Source organism: Aythya ferina (assembly GCF_964211825.1).
Source record: "Aythya ferina genome assembly, chromosome: 9".
Lineage (NCBI taxonomy): Eukaryota > Metazoa > Chordata > Aves > Anseriformes > Anatidae > Aythya > Aythya ferina.
This window is the reverse complement of record NC_140305.1, coordinates 13,064,728-13,085,793: the sequence shown is the minus strand read 5'-3', so window position 1 is coordinate 13,085,793 and position 21,066 is coordinate 13,064,728. Positions and strand designations below refer to the sequence as shown.

At 49.4% G+C, this 21,066-nt stretch overlaps 2 protein-coding genes across 7 annotated transcripts in view; one reads left to right on the top strand and one right to left on the bottom strand.

Moving 5' to 3' along the window:
- Nucleotides 1–16,335, bottom strand: part of TRA2B (transformer 2 beta homolog) — a 24,679-nt gene extending 8,344 nt beyond the window's left edge. Inside the window, exons 1-6 of one of the 6 annotated variants that reach the window (XM_084529480.1) lie at nt 16,093–16,335; nt 13,693–13,807; nt 12,727–12,870; nt 5,335–6,002; nt 1,264–1,426; nt 310–498 (exon numbers count right to left, since the gene is read on the bottom strand). In XM_084529480.1, coding sequence (XP_084385606.1) covers nt 310–498; nt 1,264–1,296 — 222 coding nt within the window. In that variant the 5' untranslated portion in view covers nt 1,297–1,426; nt 5,335–6,002; nt 12,727–12,870; nt 13,693–13,807; nt 16,093–16,335. Of the gene's footprint in view, nt 1–309; nt 499–1,263; nt 1,427–5,334; nt 6,003–11,939; nt 12,095–12,726; nt 12,871–13,692; nt 13,812–16,092 lie in introns of those variants that run through there. The other 5 variants (XM_084529481.1, XM_084529482.1, XM_084529479.1 and 2 more) reach the window with 5 other exon arrangements.
- On the top strand, nt 15,243–21,066 carry CFAP410 (cilia and flagella associated protein 410). Its single transcript, XM_084529484.1, has 7 exons — nt 15,243–15,351; nt 15,973–15,991; nt 16,378–16,424; nt 17,184–17,413; nt 18,036–18,207; nt 18,794–18,887; nt 20,002–21,066. Exons 1-7 carry the CDS (start codon nt 15,275–15,277, stop codon nt 20,125–20,127), a joined length of 765 nt encoding a protein of 254 aa, XP_084385610.1. The 5' UTR covers nt 15,243–15,274; the 3' UTR covers nt 20,128–21,066.

Genomic DNA, 21,066 nt, shown 5'->3' with positions numbered 1-21,066 from the left:
CTCAGCCTGCACCGGGACCAGAATTCATGCCCTTTCACTGTTTCCTCTGGTACACAGAAGATATCTTTTGAACCAAGACACTGACATTTATTATGAGGTGCGAAGTTGTTTTTTTAGGCCCTGAGAAGGCAGGGAAGATAAGATACTGTGACATTAGCTTGCATTATGATTATTTCATCTAGCCAAACGGATTAGCGCAGAAGGTTCCTATGCCACTTTAAAGGTCGAACAGAAAGCTTTCCTAGGCTACAACCTGGGGCAGAACATACATCCCAGCAAACATGCCATACAGCCCACACCCCAACCTACTTCCTTAGCATCCTCAACGTTTTCAAAGTACACAAATGCAAATCCTCTCGAACGCCGCGACTGCTGATCGTACACAATGGAAACATCAGCAATTGGACCATACTTGGAGAAAACTTCTCTCAGATCTCGTTCCGTGGTGTACAGACTCAACCCAAATACACCAAGACAACAGTTTGGGTCAGGATTTGCCTAAAAGAGAGAGAGATCAGAATAAAAATGCTTGCATTTGCAACACGTGGTATATTTTACAAACTTGAATCCCTGAAAATATCAGCAACAACACACTGCTTAGATTGAGGTTGGATTAGTTTGCTAGTATACACTTCTATTACAATAAAACCTACAGATACACAAGCACCCTTTCACAGAAATACTTTGCATTTTTCCTGTACCAACTATAGTGAGAACACACAAAGTTACTGTACTTGAAGTCTTCTCTCCAGAGAGAGTGGGTGACTACTGACTATGGATACAGAGAAGGGCCTGGATCACATCTTCGTTTTAGTTATCACTTGCCCCCTAACTTTAACATGAAGTACATTGCTTTCTGTCAACTGAGACTCTCAGCAGCTAAAATCAAGCCGGATTGGATGCTCTCACTTAATAAAGAGAATGTCAAGACAGTTTTTAACTAAATATTTTAGTTCTCCAGCCTTTCTCAAGTAAAGTCAAATGATCCTCCCTCCTAGCTCTGCCTCTGCCCTTCACTGCATACAGCTGTTGGTTTATTACAGCACATATCCTGATATTAGCCTGCACTGGTTCCTACGCAAACTTAGGGAAATCCAAGGTTTACCAAAAAAACAAATGCCAATTAACCTCACCAATACCTTTTAAATAGACCAGTGCAGGAAGCAGAATGATTTTGTGGAAAACCCTATGGAATGAATGTAGTGACTTCAAGACGTACTCAAGCCTGTTTACACCTCCTCCCCTCCTCTGCAGGGTACGTACCCTGTTTCCAATGTGGCGCCTGCGAGTAGACATGGGGGAATGGCTGTGACTGTGTCGTCGCCGATAATCCCGACTGTATGACCTACTTCTGGATCTCCTGTGAGAGCGGGAACGAGAGCGTGACCTTGTGTAGTGTCTACGGGAACTCCTCCTTGATCTAGATCTGAGGAAAAAAAATAAAAAGTCGTGTTTTTTTCCCTGGACCCTTCAAAAATAACAGCTACTCACAAAGTCTAAACAGCCATTTTCTAAGGACCTGTGGTAGGCACTACACAATTAAGACGTAATCAATTTAGTCACTAATCTCAAGCCTGACCACTCAATCTTTACAATTAAGACTACTGTAGATGCTCTAGAGCGTATCTACTGCAGAACAGTAACCTCAACATCCACTTCAATTAGCTTTTAATTCCTCAGCAGCTTCTAACTTTCTAACAAGGATATCTTGGTTTGAAACAGTACATGCTTTGAATATCCACAGCATTTACAGTAGCGTCTAAGTAAAATTAAAATAGCTGAGAGAGTTCTCTCTGGAAGACTTAGCAGAAAAATGTAACAGGAGTTAACCGTAAATATGGCTTCACATCGAACATGCACAATTGCAGAGGTGCATACTTCTACTTATTCCAGAATAACACTGCCTTCAGTGACATGGAAAAGCAAATATATTTTTGTGAGTGCATATTTACAAGCACAGGAATCTGCTAAACACATCTGAAACAGCACGTAAGAGGGCTGAAGAAATTAAGTGGTAGAAGGCTTATTTACCTTACGGTATTTCAATAGTTATTTAACATCAGCTGTTCATAAATGTTTATATGTTCACCCTTCAAATGTATTTAGGCAAAGGTGCAACTGCTCCTTAATTTTGGCCCACTTCTCTTTGGAAGTGTTCTCTGACAGCACCAGGTCTGTGGAGCTGAGGCCACAAACACTGCATTTCCTTCTACTTCCCTCAGCTCTCCCAGCACGGGCAGTCTTTGCAGAAAAGCTGGGCAGGCACTTACACTGGAATATTATGCCCGAGCGTGGTCTGCTGTTTGGAGTCACTAATCTGCATGTCAGGCAACCACAAAGAAAGCTGCTGCAAGGCTTAGAAGTACACTAAACAGTTTAATATTCAAAGGCTCTTAGTCATAAAATATTAATTTACATACTCTTCTTTACACCTTAATTGCCTTGCCCCTGTTTGTGGAAGCTGACTGAGACCAGAAGCCACTGCTGCAGAATCGTGTTTCACAGTAAGCCAACCACTACACCAGCACGAACGCTGCTCTCAACGTGAACCAGTTTTTACTCTCCTGAGCATTTAACAGCTTCTTCCACTGTCAGGCTTTGTCACCAGGTAAGTGTCACCACACAGCCAAACTGCGGGACGTACACTCTGTACATTACAGGCCTCAAAAAAATGCCTTTGACTTCTTCAGAAGTGAGCCAGCTAGTTTTGTCTTCCTTGACCTGAAGCATATATGCATGTGCCAGAGAAATGACTTCAGCTGGACCCCTTACAACACTTATGTATGTAGAAAGAACAAGTGATTTGGGGGAACAAAGTTAAAAAAAAAAAAAAAAAAAAAAAAGAGAAAACTTCCCTGAGACACAAAGACAATGAAGTAAGAACGTAAGTGAAGCTCTACACACACAAAGCCACATTTCAGCCTTTGATGAAGAAAACCTGAAGACAAACATAGAACTGATGTTCTAGGTTACAGTATGCATCCGTTACAGTAAACAAAAGCTGGACCGTCCTAAACTACACAAAACACTGAGAGCAAGGCTTATGTTAAATAGGAACTGCTTATATTGCTGCCTTAGGTGCAAAGAATTGTTTAGACTTCATGAACACACAGAACAAGCTTGCACAGGGTTTCCACTAAATTGTGGATGAAAACTTCAATGAGAACAGCTTTGGACTTTTTAATCAAGTATGTCCACACCCCAACTGATAAATACGCCAGGACACAGATTTGATCGTCAATCAAAGTTTAATTTATGAAGCTGGTGACTCAGAAATATATTTGCGATGGAAGCTACCACGAAATATGAAAGATCTCACAATGTTATCTCTGGTGAGAGCCAGTTGGGTGACCTGCTCGTGATCACATCCAGATGAGTGATGGCACTGAAAATAGAATCAAGTATATTGGTTCGAAACACATGCCTTGACACAATTCCGCTCAAATCTGCTAACGAATCAATTAACTCTGCAACATACTTTCAGTATTTCCAGCTGCAGGAATTTGCAGACAGCTGTTAAATGCTCAGGAAGCCATCGTAGACATAAGCATCTACTGCTGTTCATCGAAAAGCAAAGTGCCAGATGCCCGGGTACTATTTAAAGGAGTCCTTGCAAGAGCAAGTGATTTGCCTGGTCACTTCAGACTGCAGTCTGTGTGTGATTGCACTCCTAGGTAGTTATTTGGCAAGTGGGAAGCACAGTGCTGTAAAGACCATGGAAGCCCAAGGGGTTATGATTGGGGTGCAGAAGGGCATGCTGGATTGTCCTGACTTGCTGGCCACATTAAAAGGCAAAAGGCTGGCCAAGGAACATGTGTGGTCTCCACCTTCAAAGCTTTTAAAAACTCAACTAGATAAAGCCCTGGGAACACCACCTGAACCCCCAGCTGACTCTGTCTTGAACTCAGGTTTGGACCAGACCTTTCCTAGGCTGTCCTAGGAGTCTACTGATGCTAGCAGCTCCAAGCATTTCTTCATTTAACCTGACATTTGCTCTCCCACTGCAGGGATTCTCAAGTGCATAATCTGACACTTGTGACTGTGCCTGAAATACACAGAAAAAACAAACCCATTTCTCTGCTGTCAAAATTCCAAAGTGTTTACCTTCTCACAAAAGCCTTTCAAACTGATCATTTTGATCTTGCAAGCAGGGATAAACACAGCATTCAATACTGTTTTCTATCATGGGTGACTGCATGATGTCTTCCAGAGATGTCATCCTTCCCACACCCTTACCCCCAGGCTTTGGTAAGCCTAATTCAGTGCTCATACACAAAAATGTATTGTGAGCAGCTCAGCTGGAAACCCCACCACTGAAACCCGAGATTTTTTTGGTTGTTTTTCTTCTCTGAACACTTACGAATGACTAAAGGTATCACCTACACATTTATTTCCGTAGTCAGCACTGCATTATCTAGACTCTTCAGAAAAAATAACGTCATTCAGCCATTTACAGGCTTCGTTGCCTCTCCATTCATTTCTTTTTAAATACGTACCCCTTACACAACACCCCTGTTAAGTCCAACGCTAAGTGGCTAGCAGTGACGTTTATCATCTTATTTTTAGGCTCTCAGCACATTTTATGTCTCAGTTAGAAGCCTGTTAGCAGTTTCAAGAGAAATCCTGTCACTGCGTACAGCCTGTTTAACAGGTAAGCATAAGGATTGGTGATACAGCCCAAAAGGCATTTTCATAGCATCCACTTGTGGAACAATGACAGTAATTAAGCTACTTTCTCCACAACTTTTCTGAGCACTTAGGAAGCTGTCTCAAGTTTTTTTAGCTTGTTAGTTTTCAAGTTGAATTAACACATATTTAAAAGGTAAGACATGCCAGTTGACATTCACATTTATTATACTTATCTGCGTCTTTCTCGTGGAATATACCATGAACCACTCTGGAAGCATCATTGCTTCCAGTGAAAAAAACACTTTAGATTAAGGTGACCTGAAGCGTAAAATATGCTGATATACTAATTTATTTTAACACAGAAAAACTAGGATCTAGAGCCCCTAGTGCTTTCCGCTCAGAAGCTAGCCTTTTTTTTTTTCTTTTTTAAGATAAACTTAAAAGGCAGGGCACCTACACACTACTTCAGCAGAGATACAAGCCTTCGTAGCAGAATACCTCTCAGAAAAAGCTGCAAAGATCTAGCTCAATAGTTTAGCTTTTCAAATCCAGAAACCACACATGCCCCTTTGCATTCCGCGTGCACAGATCACCAGGTACCTCTGCAAACAGAACTGGGCTACAGAGGACTTCAGTTCATCTCTGACATAATAATCCAAAGACAACTGACTTGCAAGAGGAGGAAGAGGTAAAAAGTAAACTCACCTGGATTCAGACCTGGATCTAGATTTTGACCTGGAACGCCTTGAATCCTCCTTAGATCGAGATCTTGCAGGGGTGTGCCTCCCCGACTTGCCAGACCCATGAGCACTTCCGCTTCTGGAAGCAGAACGGGATTCCTGCACGCAGATATTGAAAGCCTAATTTGTATACAAGTTCTGGTTGACCTAAGGTCTGTAAACAAGCTCCAGTGAAATAAATGGTAAAAATTCATATCTATGTGTCCGGGCAGTTGGCATTAGAACTGCCTAGATTTTTAAGAAGTTTTTCCCTGGTAGACACTTCTTTACCCTGCATATACTTTTGCTATTAAACAGATAATGCATGCATGTTTAGCAAAATATACAGGGACACATAAACAGACTAGTAATTACTTAGCGTAGTGCTTTCAGATTCCAGATTACTTCTTATCTTAACTTCATTTTTATTCCTTTTCTTCATTCTTCCGTTTCAAATTCTGACTTCTTTCATCTTCCCCACTTCACACAAATTGCTCAATATTCTACCAAGTGGGACTTCTGGTCTGATAATTAGCATGCATTCACTTTCTTTTTTTTCAAATTTCAGCTTCACTTATTCCTGAGCTTCAAATAATTCTCATTTATAAAACTTGTCAAATGGCGACTTCCGCATTTTCCTTCTTCAACATTAACCTTAATAGAAAAAGAACAGGATGAAGAATATTTAAAAACTCCAGGATAAAATCTAGTGCCAAAACTGAAACTAGAAAAAAAATGTTCTGCGGACTTTTACTACATATGCAGTTCAAGAATTGAATCTACCGAATTCCCTACTATTTTATAAACAGGTTCAGTCAATTCAGTTTAACTTTAAGCACTAAGCAGCTGGATTCGCTATTTATGCCTACATTTAACAGCAAGTGCACAACAGATCAACTGAAGGTCTACTGATCGATTCTAGCATTCGGAAACTCAAGTACTTTGCCAGCCACACACTTAGACAAAATCAACAAGAAGTGCCGTAAGCCAAGCTAAGTCCCTGCTGCGGCCAGAGACGCCTCGAGCTGCCAGGATCTGGAAGGCAGGAAGCACAGCGCGCTCGGTCTTCCCGCGACTTCACTCGGTGTTATGCCGGGGGCAGCCTTCCAGGCTGGCAGCCCGCTGTGACGAGCACGCTCACGGCTACGCTGCCCGCGCAAGGCTGGTTACAGGCGCAGGGCTCGAGCTTCCAAGGGAGAGCTTTCCCGAGCGAAACCAGACTTCTGTGCAAAGCGCTCGCACGCTGCGCTGGAACAGCAGCCCTTCTGCTCTGCTACGTGCTTGCAACCGACTTTGGTGGTGACCTAACCTAGTCAGCGCTCTCAGCTTGGATTTTTGTGAAGCAGAATAATGCTCAACTTCAGTCACGTGGCTTAGACGCTTGGCGTGAACACCCTAGGAGGTATTATTTCAAGAGCTCAGAGGAAATTTAAAATTCAGCGGCAAAAATCTATTTGGAACAATTCCAAGTTTTGTGACAAGTCCGAGCAGGAGCGCTTACTAACAATGTCAGACTACCGGAATTTCTTCCAAACCACTTGTTTTTATCTCTGTAACATCTCTTAAATCTGAACACTCAACTTTATAGGCATTTCAGACTAAGCATCCAGAAATTCATTAGCTAAACCAATATTTAATTGTGCTTAAACCACTTCCATGTGACATACAATCACGTTTAGCTGTTGGCAGTTGCCTACCATGCTGGTACCAGTTGGGGTGGAGGAACTTGCAGGATGAAGCAGATTTTGAATTAATACCGAGAGCAACAGAAATAAAGCGAAGTCAGCAAGGCTTTATCAATCTTTATCAACCTGTGTACGGAAGTGTTTTAAACGACAGCCACCACACTTACAAACCCTGCAGAGGGCAGTGCAAGCATCGAGAACTAAGTTACAAATAACGACTTTACCCTAAATCCATTTCTACCTTCAAAAGAAAAAAAATAAATGCCTGGAGCTGAGTTCTGAGCAAATGCATGACGTTAGCCACAAGAAGCCTTTAGCAATCTTAGAGTTAGACAAAGCAAGGTTTGAAGAATGGATAAAAACCAGCGCTAAGCTGCTGTTCTTTGGAGGAAAACTACTTCCATTCACTAGAGGTAACTCTTGGCAGATTGAAGCTAGGCAGAAGGAGCGATGCCCAAAGACAGCAGCTCTAAGGCTGGGAAGGACACGAGGAACGCACGGTGCTGCGGGAGGGAAGCAGCAGGGAGCACCTTGCCCATGAGCGCACTGCGGACCCTTTTCAGAGCTTTTAGAAGTCAATAAGCTTTGAGGAAATATAGTGAAGAGGTATTCACATAAGCAAATGACTGAAGTCTTCATCTCGCTGTTAATTATTATTATTATTATTATTATTATTTTTAAAAAAGGATAATCTTTGCTATGTTACATTGGCATGTGTGGGGAAACTGGATGCCTAGCATCGGAGGAAGGAATTTAGGAAAAACCTGAAGACACCTTTGTGTTAAAACAGAAAATTAAACAGCTGGCTTGTTTTCCTCTACCAACTTCAAACTTTACAAAATGTTCCTGTTTTTCAGCCTTCGCATTTTGTTTCTGGACCACCCTTCTCCAAAATCCTTACCTTCTGTCACATTTTACAGGCTTACATCACTTCCTCCTCACTTCCAGCCTCAAAAGGCTGCACCTGAAGGATATTACTGAGACTGGTAACAGCTCCTGAAGATTCAAAGCTATTACCCTCCCCACCCTGCCCCCAAGCAAACCTCACCTATCCAAATTTTCTTACACAAGGAGTCTGCAAACCCTGCACTTATTGTGTGCCCCACTAGACTGATGCCTGCTGAGGGTTCACACAAGCCTCTCCCATGTTTGGCTTGAAGCGGAGAGCAGTTACTATTTGCTTTGGTTCTGAACTCCGTGATTTCCTTTTCTACTTTTTACTCTTTGAGACTTTTAAGCTTTAAAAAAAGGCAAAACAATTTCATGTCATGACACGTGGAAGAAGAGAGATGAAAAACTTCTGTCCCACCTATATGCAAACACTTCTGGAAGCGGATCAAAGCCGGTGCTCACCGTTAAATAGCCAGCCGGTGTTTCTAAGCTTGACTTTTTGAAGTGCAGGATTTTAACAACCACCAGACCCCTTGATCTTCACCTGCAGCTCTTCCCAGTCATCAGGCCCCACTGGAATTCAGGGGGAAGCCCTGAAGTCCAGGGTTGTGGTTTCCAAGTTATTCTTTCCATACTTTAGGCATATTAAAATATCTTCCGTGCAGCATTACAGACTGTTTTTAATACCTCTGAGCACATTCGTAAGGACAGGTTACAGTAACCTCTAAGCATGGAAAGCCACAACAGCAGAATGACTTTGGGGACACGAGATAAAAATTTCCACAGGCAGGAGGAGCTGTAAGGTATGCAAATGAGGTCCAAGGGTTTGAGTTTTTTTGGGTACTTCTGCAATCCAACTGAACCTCATGGGAATGCAAGTTACAGATTTCAGTTATTTCACAACTTAAAATACAGTCAAACACTATTATTACTATGATTTAAGCTAAGTTTATAGGGATTGAGCAATTCCCACTTGTCTTCCAAAAGGCAGAGCCCCCCATCGTGCATTACCTAACGCGACTCTAGATTCATCCCATGTGCAAGGGGGCTAGCTTGACACTCGTTCAACCTTGCTAGTACTGAATCTAGCAGCTGATCCAACAAAAAAATAACAGCTTCTGCCTCTCGCTGCGAAGCACGCGATCACCAGGTCGCTGCTGGGGGCTGGGGATCCGTGTCGCAGATGGAAAGCAGAGCAAGGCCTTTTGGCAGCAGCCCGCAGAACAAGAAACACAGCAGCGTTCTGCCGAGGCCCCTGTTAGAGCCGATTTATAAACAAGAAGCAGTACTAATGCAAGGTAAATCCAGGGATGTGCCATTCAGTAACTATTATCTGCTCCCAAAAAACTCTAAGCAATGCCTAAATGTTTTGATTTAGTGAACGGTTTCCAAGCTCCACCAAAAAAAGACAGGAGGGTGCTCTGGAAAACAGAGCTGATCTAACAGACCCTCGGCGCCAAGCCCGGCTCCCTGCCACACCAACCCGGTGAGCGACTGGGCACGCTGAGCTGCCAGAACAACCCCTCTGCGAAAAACAAGCAGATTTCTGACTGCTCAGGGTGCTCAATCGGCCACCAAGAGGTGAGACCCAGTGTCAGCTCTCAAAGGAAGCACAGGGAGAAGGACCTGCCCCTTTGGTGGCACCAAGCCATCAATCAGGCTGTTCTAAACCTGCCCACGTTGCTTCTTTAGGCCACAATTTAGTACTAGAGGCTGTACTTTCAAAAACACTGACCAAGTACTGGAAGTAGATCTACAAAATGAGTATTCATCACAACTGTGATGAATGAAAACAAAATTGTCTTTAAAAAGTGGCCTTTTCCTTCAGTGCACTGTCAAAAATCCATTATCTGATGTATTGGCAGCATTGGAAATTTATGGTTTCTTCATTTTTAAAAAAGTTTCTAGTTTAATCTCACCATGATTCATAAGTTGAAAAATCATTTGACAGGGATTTTTTTTTTTTTAACCTATGCCATAAAGTCAGTTTAAGGTTAAGTTGCCTCCAAAACGGGACATCCCGTTATTTGGGATGGCACCTGGTATTTCTTCTTCATCCCCGTAATGCTGACATTAGGACTTGTGGCTACATCATCAAGTCAAGTCTGCAAACCAACGCAGCTGGAAATGGAATCAGAAAAAAATTCAGCTGATTCAGTTCCCAGATCTGACTGACTACACAAACAGCAGTACAAGGGAGAAAGCAGGAACACACTTTCAGGAGCACAATTCTTGTTGGCAGCATGGACCTGGAACAGCTTAACAGACAGTTGTAAAGTCATATCCTAGATTATTTACCCAAGCAACATTCCTACTCTGCAAAGAGCAGACTTTAGTGCTTCCAGCTTGAAGTAGAAAGGCATTGACTCAGTAAAATATAAGCCTTAGCTAGGCAAAAAAAAAGGATGTACAACACTGGTAATAATATTCAAAAAGCCACTCCCAATTGGTCTGAAATAGAAGGCTTGTAGCTAAATGGTCCTACCTTGTAGTTCTACAAACACAAGTATGCTGTACACAACTTACCTATTTATGAATCACAAAAGTTCAGTTACAGAGAAATAACGTTCTTCTAAACAAGCAGATGCAGCTTATTTTAAGCCTTGTTCATGATGAAAATTGTCCACCCATGATTTAAAAAAAATAAAATTCACAGAAGATAAAAATAGAGAAGAGTATGGGGCAACTGCTGTCCTAGTATCCCATACAAAGTGTTTCTAAAAGACTTTACAATAAGGGTTTTAACATTTGCATTCATCCTAATTGCAAATACAATGCGGGTTAGCATGAGAAGCTTTACCAAAGTTAGGCTAGCATTTTAAGCAGGTTTTCTGCCTGACTCACACGACATAAATTAGATCAACTTTTTTTAATTAACATGCAGGAATCCATCTTGAGCACGCGAGCAGGAATGCTCCCTGCACTGAAAACGGATCTTCACGTCGCTCTTAGAAGCGGTATCAGTGCAAATGGGATTGACTGGGGCAGAACATGTCCGTAATCCTTCAATGGCAGTCTTTCAGTGTTCAATTCCACCTATCAAGTTCAGCTTCCAGGAGACCAAATTTTTCTAGCCTAACCTCCCCAAAGCAGTACCGCTCCCATCCTGAGGCCTAGCAGAGTGAATCTGAATAAGAAGTGCCACGTTCACCGAAGAACAACACTACAAGGCATAGCAATTTCTCTCAGGATGGTTATTTGATATTTTAGCAAATCAGCACTTAGTATTTTTGCGGGCCCTAGCCAAGGTTCAGATTCTCAACTTCCTGCCACCTCCACACCTCCCTCTGATGCTGTGACGAGCTAAAAAGCTACAGGCTGATGCCGAGGACAAAACCCAGGAACGACCCCTGCAGTGCACTTGTGTGTTGTGGTAGAAAAAAAAAAATAAATCAGAGCCCAGTTCACTAAAGAAGAGCTATGGGTTTGTCAGATTTGGCTACCAACGTGAAGCTCAGCACGCCTGCGGCATTAGCAGCAGGGCAGCTCCTCGGGGCCACCCTCCGGAGGCTGCACACCCAGCGCCGCCTGCGTGTAAGGAGAGCCCCGGACACCGGGCCGCGGGGCTGCGGCTGCGCCGGGAGGGTGGCGAGCAGGCTGGGGGTGGGGGGGGGGGGCAGCGCTGCAGGGCGACCTGCCGGGAGCCGGCTGGAGGGCGAGGATCCCTCAGGATCCCGCAGGCTCCGCGCCCCCCAGCCCGTCCCCGCCACGCTGGCGGCGGGGCAGAGGCGGCGCGGCGGGGCCCGCCCGCCCTCGGCCATTTTGTCCCTCTCGGCGCGCCCGGTCACCAGCCCAAGATGGCGCCGGGCGGCCCCGCCGCGCGCCCCCCTCCCTCCTTCCCCTCCCCCCCCACCGGCCGCCATCTTCCCCCGCCGAGCCCAGCCGGGCCCCGGCCCCCAGCGGGGCGCTCCCCGCCCAGCCCAGGCGGCTCGGAGCGCTGTGGGCGTCTCGGGGGGTTGGCGTTGCCCTCGGGGCGGCGCGGGGCAGGGCGGGGCGGGGCGGCTCCGTGCATTACCCGCTCGCCGTAGTTCTGCTCGCCGCTGTCGCTCATGGTCCCGCCGCGCCGCTCCCCAACGCCGCCGCCGCCGCCGCCGCGCCGACACCACCCGACCGTCCCCGGCGCCAGCGCTCTCCGCAGAGGAAGTGACGTGCGGCGCGCGCGCGCGCCACGCCCCGCCCACCCCGGCGGCCGCGCTGAGGGGAAGCCCCGCCCCATTCTAAGAGAAGCCCCGCCCCCTTACAATAAGCTCCGCCCCCTCCATGCCCGCCCTGAGGCGAGGTTTTCCCCCCCCCCTTCCCGCCCGCCGCCCCCCCCCCCCCCGTGTGTCCCCTCCTGCTCCGTCCCCAGCCCCCTCAGGGGTCCCCCGCTGCCTTTAAAGCAAAGCCGCCTCTCCAGACGGCGTGTTTGTTACGGGAACGGTTAAAAAATGGCTGTGATCACATCGGGTTTTGTGGAGGAAATGCTGAACAGTGCTTGTTTGGGAGGGCTGGGATGTTCCTGAAACACCCACGCGAGGGCAGCACAGCATCAGCACAGCACCTTGGCTCAGGCCTTGGGTCGTTTCTTCGTAAATCCCCTCACAAAACCCGTCATAATAATCCCTTCACAAAACCCGTGGTGCATCTGCGGGGAGACACAACCCTCGTCCCCCCTCAGAGGCGCGGTGGTTGTAAAGCACCGCCATCCATCCCTACAGGGGCAACGCGGCTCTGCCTGCGCATCTAGCAAACAGGGAGCCCAAAATCGGGCAATGGAGGGAACTGACACTACGTAAAACGCTGACCCCAGTGCACTGACTTACCAAGTGCTGTTGGAAGCAGAGGGGCTGTGTGATGGTGGAGGTGTTTAGAACAAGGGGGTCGGTCCCAGTTGGCACCTACCATGGCACAAGTTGCTCCACACACCTCCCCTGAAGGCCGAGATCCCCCTCTGCTACTGCTTCCACCTGGCACGAAAACAACAATTTCTTTTTTTCACTTAAACACGTTTTCTGTGTAGTGAGAGTAGGGGTAATGCTGTGCGCATGTCCTGCCATTAAACAGGCAGCAAGGCAGAAAGCTGGACGGCCTGGTATCTTTCAATTTTTTTTTTTCCCTCTGGTTATTCACCACACAGATTTAAAAGGTGGCAGCTGGGGGCCCCAGCAGTAAAATGTTAGGCAGCAAAGCGAAGGCAGCGATTTGGCCAGCGGCGAGCTCTGCTGGGCGGTGAGCAGCCCCAGCTCTGCAGATTTCCAGGTGATGGCTTCTGAAACGCCCAGGGGCTGTTCAGCTCCGTTTTTCGTTTTTTGGCCCAGCTCCCTTTTTCTGCCTTTGACACTCATGAGAAGAGACAAGCTGCAGGCTGCTCAGCTGCCTTCCCTCTCCCTCCCAGCCCCAGAACATGAAGATGAATATATCAACCTCTAAAGAGGAAGATGAGTGATATTTCCTCAGCTTTCACTGGTTTAAAGATACCACAGAGCTTTTTTTAACGCTGCTTCTTAACGGTTTTATCACAATGCGTTGCAGTTGTCTGGCCTTGCGGCACAGTCAGTGCTGTACATGAGCAGGCCTGGAGGGCTGTGGTCACAGAAAGCAGCTCCGAAGTTTACTGAATCACTGAAAAGCTCACCAAAATTATCAGTTTTCTCTCTGTGCTGCTTGTAACAAAGGGAAGAAGGAACATCCTGTACTGAGAAGCATCTGACATGAGCTGTCATAGCCGCTTAGCATTCAGGAGCATGACCTAGAAATTCTGGGCTGTGTTTAGAAACCGTAATACTCACCCAAAATGCGCAGCGGAGGGTTTTGGCTGAAAGCATCTGAATTCGATGGGGAATCTGCATGTCGTTGACGTGGGACTTGAATGTGTGCAGTCTCTGATGCGTCTTCACGGGGATGCTATCTGAGAAAAAATCAGTATATGGGGAATATTTCCACCTTACTTGGATTTCAAACATTTTGCTGCCTCAGTAAAAAGGAAATAGATTGAGCTGGTGAAATTCATGGGAAATAAATGCCTAAATCCTACTCCCTGTGTCAAATTTACCCCTCTAGGTGTATCTGTATATGTCAGATTTGACTCCCCACATCAAATTTTGCTTTGAATAGTGGTAGGTTGGGAATATCTGTCACATTTCACTTAGTTATTACTGCTTATTGCTCACTTAGTGCCAAAGTTATTATCAACCCCTGAATGAGCATCACCACCTTGCCTTTTACATCACAAAGCTCTATGTGTCAAAATAATTATTTTTCCTCCTCTTGCATTATTCGTGGGAGTGGATTTTTCCTCTACTCCAGCTGCACATGGTTATCTGTTAGCTATGCAAGGCTGCTCAGCCACAGGCAGGTCATCCTTCTGGCTCAGAGGTCTGAAATGGCACATTTTGGACATGTCTGACAAGACCTATTGCTCTCTTGTGTTGTGTCAGCGCGTACAAATTTCGTTAGCAAGTAACTCACTAATTTGGTAATCAGGAAGTGAAAAAATAGAGATAAAACACATGAGATGCACCAAGTATGGGCTAAAGTTGCACCAGGGGAGTTTTAGGTTGGATGTTAGGAAGAACTTCTTTACCAAAAGGGTTGTTAGACATTGGAACGGGCTGCCCAGGGAAGTGGTGGAGTCACCATCCCTGGAGGTCTTTAAAAGACGTTTAGATGTAGAGCTTAGGGATATGGTTTAGTGGGGACTGTTAGCGTTAGGTCAGAGGTTGGACTCGATGATCTTGAGGTCTCTTCCAACCTAGAAATTCTGTGATTCTGTGAAGTAGTTTTCATTCTATCATTCCTAAAAAGAAGCTGTGCTGGTGGATGTATTATTACACACTCAAACACACCTGAAATCAGGAATTAAGGGAAATTCCACTTTTTTCCCCTGTACTTTTTCTTTCCTCTATTACCTGCTGAAAAAAAGCCTTTCTCCACAGCTGTTTTAAAATATAACTTACACAACTCCCAGATTCACCACTTGGGTCATTGTTTCAAAACCCTGAGCCTTACGCGTGGCTGTAGCGCTGCCGGCAATGCCCCTGACATCTTTTTGGGGCTTTCTCTACTTTTGTCCCTTCTCCCTCTCCCCCATACCCTGCCGTTTCATTCACCTCCTTGCGGCCGGCCGCCTGCAGCGGGCTCCCCAGAGCCCCCGCAGCTTTTCGGCCCCCTTCTCTCTGCCTCCAGTAGAAGCCCCGCCCCCTGGTGTAGAGCCCCCGCCCCCGAGTGTATAAGCCCCGCCCCCGGAGTGCAGAAGCCCCGCCCCCATGGTGTAGAAGCCCCGTCCCGGGGTGGAGAAGCCACGCCCCCGGGTGTAGAAGCCCCGCCCCCTCGTCGCGTGGCCCCGCCCCCGTGACGCGGCGCGGCGCGGCCATGAGGCTGACCCGCGGGGCCGTGCTGGCCCGTGCCAAGGCCGCCGCGCTCGATGGTGTCCGGCGGCTGAACTGCTGGTGGGGGGGGGACGGGGACAGGGACAGGGACAGGGATGGGGACAGACGGGGATGGGCTGGGGACGGGGACAGGGCTTGGGGACACGGCAGGAGATGGGGGTGGAGACAGGGACGGGGATGGGGACAGGCAGGGGGTGGGGATGGGGATGGAGACAGGGGTTGGGGACAGGGGATGGGGACAGGGACAGGCATGGGGACAGGCAGGGATGGGTCGGGCAGGACTGAGGACAGGGCAGGGGATGGGGACAGGATAGTGGATAGGGTGGGGTGGGGATGGGGACAGGGGATGGGGACAGGGATGGGGATGGGGATGGGGACAGGCAGGGGATGGGGTTGGAAACTGGGCAGGGGATGGGGATGGGGCAGGGGATGGGGACAGGCAGTGGGTGGGGACAGACCAGGCTGGTGGGTGACACACACCCCTCAGGGTCCCAGATGGGACATGGTCGGGCATGGGGCAGGTTCGGGGCTGTCCCCCAGGTGTGGGGGTAGCAGGGATGTGGTGGGGGCACAGCACAGGCCCGGGGCTGTCCCCCAGGTGAGGGGATGGTGGGCAGAGGGCTGATGCCGGGGCGGTGCGGTGCCACCCGGCCCTCCCGTGACACCCCTCTCCTCCCGCAGGGGCAGCCACCTCACCGATGTAAGTACCGCGCTGCTGGCCTCCATCCTTCGGGGCTGGCACCCGCCCGCCCCAGCGAGCCCCCGCCTGTGCCCACATACCAGACAGCAGCCTGCACGCACACAAACCCTATCTGTAGGAAAGGGCTGCCCCGGTAAGAGGGACAGATCCGTCCTGGTGCCAGCACAGGAGAGCAGCAGGATGCTGGTGGGGCAGGGGGTGGAGGAGCTGCTGGATCCACGCTGGCTCTGGCAGCAAATCCCTCTGGTGGTGCCTGGGTCGGATTGAAGCAAACCTGAATTCCTTCTCCTGCTTTTATCTCGCTTGGGTGCAGTTCAAATCACCGTGTGTGTTTGTTTACTTCTCCCTGGGAGTGCCGCTTATTGCTTCTCTCTCTTCCTGCCCAGATCTCGATATGCCGGGATTTGCCCAACGTCGAGGTGATCTCCTTCAGGTGAATGCCAAATCGCCGGCCTTGGTAGAGGGCGGAGGAGCTCACGTGCCTCGTGGGGCTGCGTCCTGGCCTTTGGTTCCTTACTGCCTCTGGGACTGTGTCCCTGAGCTGCCAGGCTGTCCTTGCCCCATTCCTCAAGTGGCAGAGATGTGGAAATGCTGATGTTTCAGCTCACTCCTCTGCACCTTTCCCCTTGCTACCTGAGAAAACAGTCCCTGTTTCAAGGGCGGTTCAAATGTCTCAGGATTTTGGCTCCCCAAGTCATACTGCAGGGTTTAGATGGGATTTTCAGGGCCTCCATGTGGGGCCAGCTTGCAGAAGGCTGGTTGAAATGCCTCTGGGATCTCACAAAGCGCATTTCTCCCGTCCTTCATCTGTCCTGGGGGTCACGCAGAACCTCTGCTGTCTTCGAATTTGCGTTTTTTGGCTTGGGAACCTTCAGTGGGTTCTCCTGGCCTGAGGAGCTGCTGGAGCAAAGGGTGTCGGTGTGACGGGTACCCGGGGGAACCAAAAGCTGTCATTGAGCAGAGAGCAGTGCCCGCTTTTTTAATTCTTTCCTCTGGTTACCAAGATGAAATGCTGCCTTTCTGCTCCTTGTAAAGCTGTAGACTCCTTAACACTGCCCTTGCTTCTCTGGGAGGCTTCTCAGAGAAGCTGGTGCAGGAAAAGGGGCTGAAAAGCTGCCGTGTGGTGAGGGAGGGTGGGCTCCCCAGGGCGGGTGGGCTCCCCCCGCCTGCTCATCCCCTGCTCTCCCTGCAGCGTGAACGGCATCTCAGACCTCGAGCCCCTCAACCAGTGCCAGAACCTGAGCGAGCTCTACCTGAGGAAGAACAACATCGGGAGCCTCAACGAGCTCTTCTACCTTAAAAACCTGCCCCGGCTCAGGGTGCTGTGGCTATCTGAAAACCCCTGCTGCGGGCCGGACCCCCACCGCTACAGGATGACGGTGCTGCGCAACCTTCCCAGCCTGCAGAAGCTCGATAACCAAGGTGGGTGTTGGCAGGGGAGCGAAGCTGGAGAGCAGGGACGTGCTGCTTCCCCGTGCTGCTTCCCTGTGCTGCTTCCTCGTGCTGCCTGTCCTTTGGCCCTTCTGTGCTGGCGAGGCTCAGCCAGGCAGAGGCTCCCCGGGAGCCATCGCTCCTGAGCTGTTTTCTCCCTTCTGTGCCCTGCAGCTCCAGAGTTAGCACTCGTGGGACTGAAAGAGGCTCATTATAGCCGAGAATGTACTGCTAATTAGTGGTTTTTCCAGAGCTCTCTCCTTTGCTCTGGCCAAAGATGGATTCTGTAATTGGATCTGCGGTTACAGAAAAAGAGCTTTTCCACCTGCTGGCAGTAATTTGGTGGCTTTTGGAGCCTGCGAAGAATCTTTTGCATCCCTCCCTGATACCTTCCTTCTTTTGGGAGGTTGCTGACAGCCGCCAGTGTTCTCCTGTGTGGGTTTTCCTGCAGGAGGAGGGTGAAAGCAAAAGGCTAGTACAAAGGAGAGTTGTTGGGTGAAGCCCCCGTCGCGCAGCTCTGCAGCAGCAGCACATTCCTGGTCACGGGTGCCGTCTTCCTGGGCTGCTGGAGCTCGTTGCAGCAGGCTCTAGGCTGTTGTTTTGGCTTTTGCAGCCGTGACAGAGGAAGAACTGTCCCAGGCCCTGCTTGATGGGGAGGAGATCACGGCCCCGCCGGTCAGGAGGAGCGTGGGGAACGGCTGCCCCGAGTCTGCTGAGCCCAGTGCTGCTGAATCCACAACGGAGACCGAGAGCGAGCTGCTGAACTTCAGCCTGGAGGAGACAAAGTGAGCTGCTGGGCCTCCCGGGCTGAGCTCCGGGGTGGGGTGAAAGGACCTTGCCAGCCGAGCCTGATACTCTGCGGCCAGGCCGGCAGCTGGCGCGGGTTCCTGTTGTTCCAGTCAGCGTGGTGGAGCCGTGCTGGGGTAGTGGCGCTTGTGGCTCTGGTTCTCCATCTGCAGAACCGGCTCTTCTGTAGCTGGCTGCTTACTGTCGGCCGCAGGGATCCTCGCTGGTAGGTGAGCTCCTGTCCGGTCCTGCTCAGCTTCTCTGCAGCGTGCTCTGGTGCACGTCTGCCTGTGGCACGTGTCGATGTGGTCAGTCCCAGCCAGCCTCAGGCATGAGGAGAGAGCAGCTTCCTGGTGGCGGCACGCCTGGTCTCATCTTCTGACCGTGAGGCTCGTACTCCAGGGGGGAATTTTGCTCGGGGTGCTGCGTTCTGCAGGCAGTGGCGGTGTGTGAATAGACGTGCTCTGAGTCCTTCGGCTGGATACTCCCTGCGTGGCTGCCTGTGACTGCAGGGAACTGGCCTGGCAGAGTCAGGTTTTGCCATCTGGTCCTGGTAACATTTGCTCTTCCTCCCTTTTTCTTCAGCAAAATTCGAGAGCAGCTCGGTATGAAGCCTGTTCCCAGGGACAAATTTTCCTCCTTTTCACCTCGAGCGACGGACTGCAGCCGAAAGAAGAGAGTGAGTATCTTTAAAGACCCAAGTGCTTTTCATCCTTAAGACGCTATGCAGTGTTTTTGTTTTTTTTTCCACCAAATGCGGAGGAAGCCTGGCGGGGTTTGTACTCTCCATCTGTCTGCACATAAGCACACGTGTCCTTACGTTGGGGCTGTGCTAAAAGCACGTACAAACCGGGCAGCTGGGGGACAGGAGGCTGCCGAATCCAGTGCTTAGGTGGTTCCTCAGCCCTCTCAGTGGTTTAGCCCCAGATGAACCTCGTGGATCTTGGCTGCCCAGCCGGGAATTGCTGCGTGCTGGGCTCGGTGCCATTGCTTCAATTGGCACAGGAAGGCCAGAGCCAGATCTGGACCATGTTCTGCCTCGTTCCACTAGTTGTTGCCCGCAGTTTCATTCATTCATGCTTTTAGCTTCCTTTGCAGTACCATGAGTACTGCAGGCCTTGGCCTTTTTCCTCTTTTTTTTCCTCTTTTTTTTTTTTTTTTTCTGGAAAAGAAAACATTAAACAAGGGGACTTGGCCACAGATTGCAGCTGGGGATGTTCAGGTTGGACGTTAGGAAAAACATTTTCCCTACAAGGTACGTAGGGAGGCTGTGGAATCTCCCTCTGGAGGTTTTCAAGACGTGGGTTGACAGAGCTGCTGCGCGGTGCTGGCAGCGGTCCCACCTTGGTTGGAGGTTGGGCTGGGGACCTTCAAAGGTTCCCTCCAGCTGCTGCTGTTGGGATTCTCTGCCTCAGAGCAGTGGGGACACATCCTTTCCCACTCTACACACATTCACACTGGAGAGGGAGGGCGACTGCTCAGCTGAACGTGCTTTTCCTTACCGGAGCCAGCTTGGAGAGTGCCCAGGAGGCAGAGGCATGTGGGCAGCTGGTGCAGGACTGGGTGGACGAGTCTGTCCTGCGTTCCTGTCAGCCTCCTCCCAGGCAGCCTCTGCCCCTCTCGGCCTCAGGGGGGGTTGGTTTGTCCCCATAGGTGCAGGTGCCTGTTGCAAACTGCTGGCAGCAGTGGTGGTGGAGTTCCTAGAAGGAGCAGCCCTTGGAAGATCAAGTGCCCCGTTCTCGGGGCTGGCGCTAACGTGCTTGTATAAAGCAGTGTCTGTCTCGTCCCGACAGAACAACGTGCTGAATGCCATCCTGCTTCTCACGAAGGAACTGGACGCGGAGGGTCTGGAGATCGTCCAGCAGACCGTGGGGAGAAGGCTGCAGGCCGTTCGGAAGAAGGAGCTGCAGGAGGAGTGACGGAGCCTGTTGCAAAGCTCCCTGGAGCGCTCTGAGCCGGGGAGCCTGCCCCAGCCCAGCAGCACCGCTCTGCCCACACATGCCTGGCTACAGCCAAAGCCTCAGCGCTTTCCCTGTGGATGGGGTGATGCTGGCTGCAAGGAAACTGCCCCTTTAGCTCTCCTGACATTGCCCCTGGCTGTGCACGTCGTGCTGGCAGGATCCGACTCTCGGGAGCTTTCCTCTTTGCATAGCAGGCTCCATTAAATCGCATCGCGTGTGGCTGGGGCCATTTAGTGGGAGCCGCAGGGGGATCAGCAGAAAAGCGAAACCCAGCAGAGCTGCAGACAGAGGTGCTGCTGTGCTCTGGGACTGAAGGCGTTGGCAAAGCCCGCCGGCAGCCAGGAAGATCGCTGCTTTTAGGTTGTTCCCTGTTGGACCAACACGCAGCCGGTCACGGCACCAGCTTTGTGTGTAGCAGGCTCTGAAGGCAGCTTCTGCCACAAAGATTTGCTTGAATCTGTTGGGAAGAAGCTGCCTAAAAGAATCGTCAAGAACTGTCTGGTGCAGATGGTGAAGGTCAATGTCAAATTCTTCATTTATCTTAAACTCCTGACTTTTTCTGGCCCTCGTTAGCACATCCAGCATCTGACTCGGCAATGAGGTGGCCCAAAGAAAACCTTGGCGCAGCCTGGGTGAAACAGCACATCCTGAATGCTCAGCTGTAGTTTCACCTCTGCGTGTCCCTGCAGGCATTAGAGCAGCTTAAGGAAACTTAACCTCGGAGCGAGATGCCCCTGTGCATTTTGTGGTTTGGGAGAAAAGCCAGGCGCTATTATCTGATTGCACAGGTATCCAGGGCGGTGTTAAGCTGAAAGATGAGTTTACTAAAATTTTACAGAGCTGTTAAATACTGACTGAAACGTTGTGACATACCAAATAAAAGCTATTTTCCCTCTA

Bases quoted from the DNA above. Each gene is read 5' to 3' on its own strand.
- CFAP410 (XM_084529484.1), top strand. From the start codon at position 15,275: ATGAGGCTGACCCGCGGGGCCGTGCTGGCCCGTGCCAAGGCCGCCGCG. The intron at 17,414-18,035 runs GTGGGTGTTGGC...TGGCTTTTGCAG, and splicing joins GCAGAAGCTCGATAACCAAG to CCGTGACAGAGGAAGAACTG. The intron at 18,888-20,001 runs GTGAGTATCTTT...TCGTCCCGACAG, and splicing joins ACTGCAGCCGAAAGAAGAGA to AACAACGTGCTGAATGCCAT.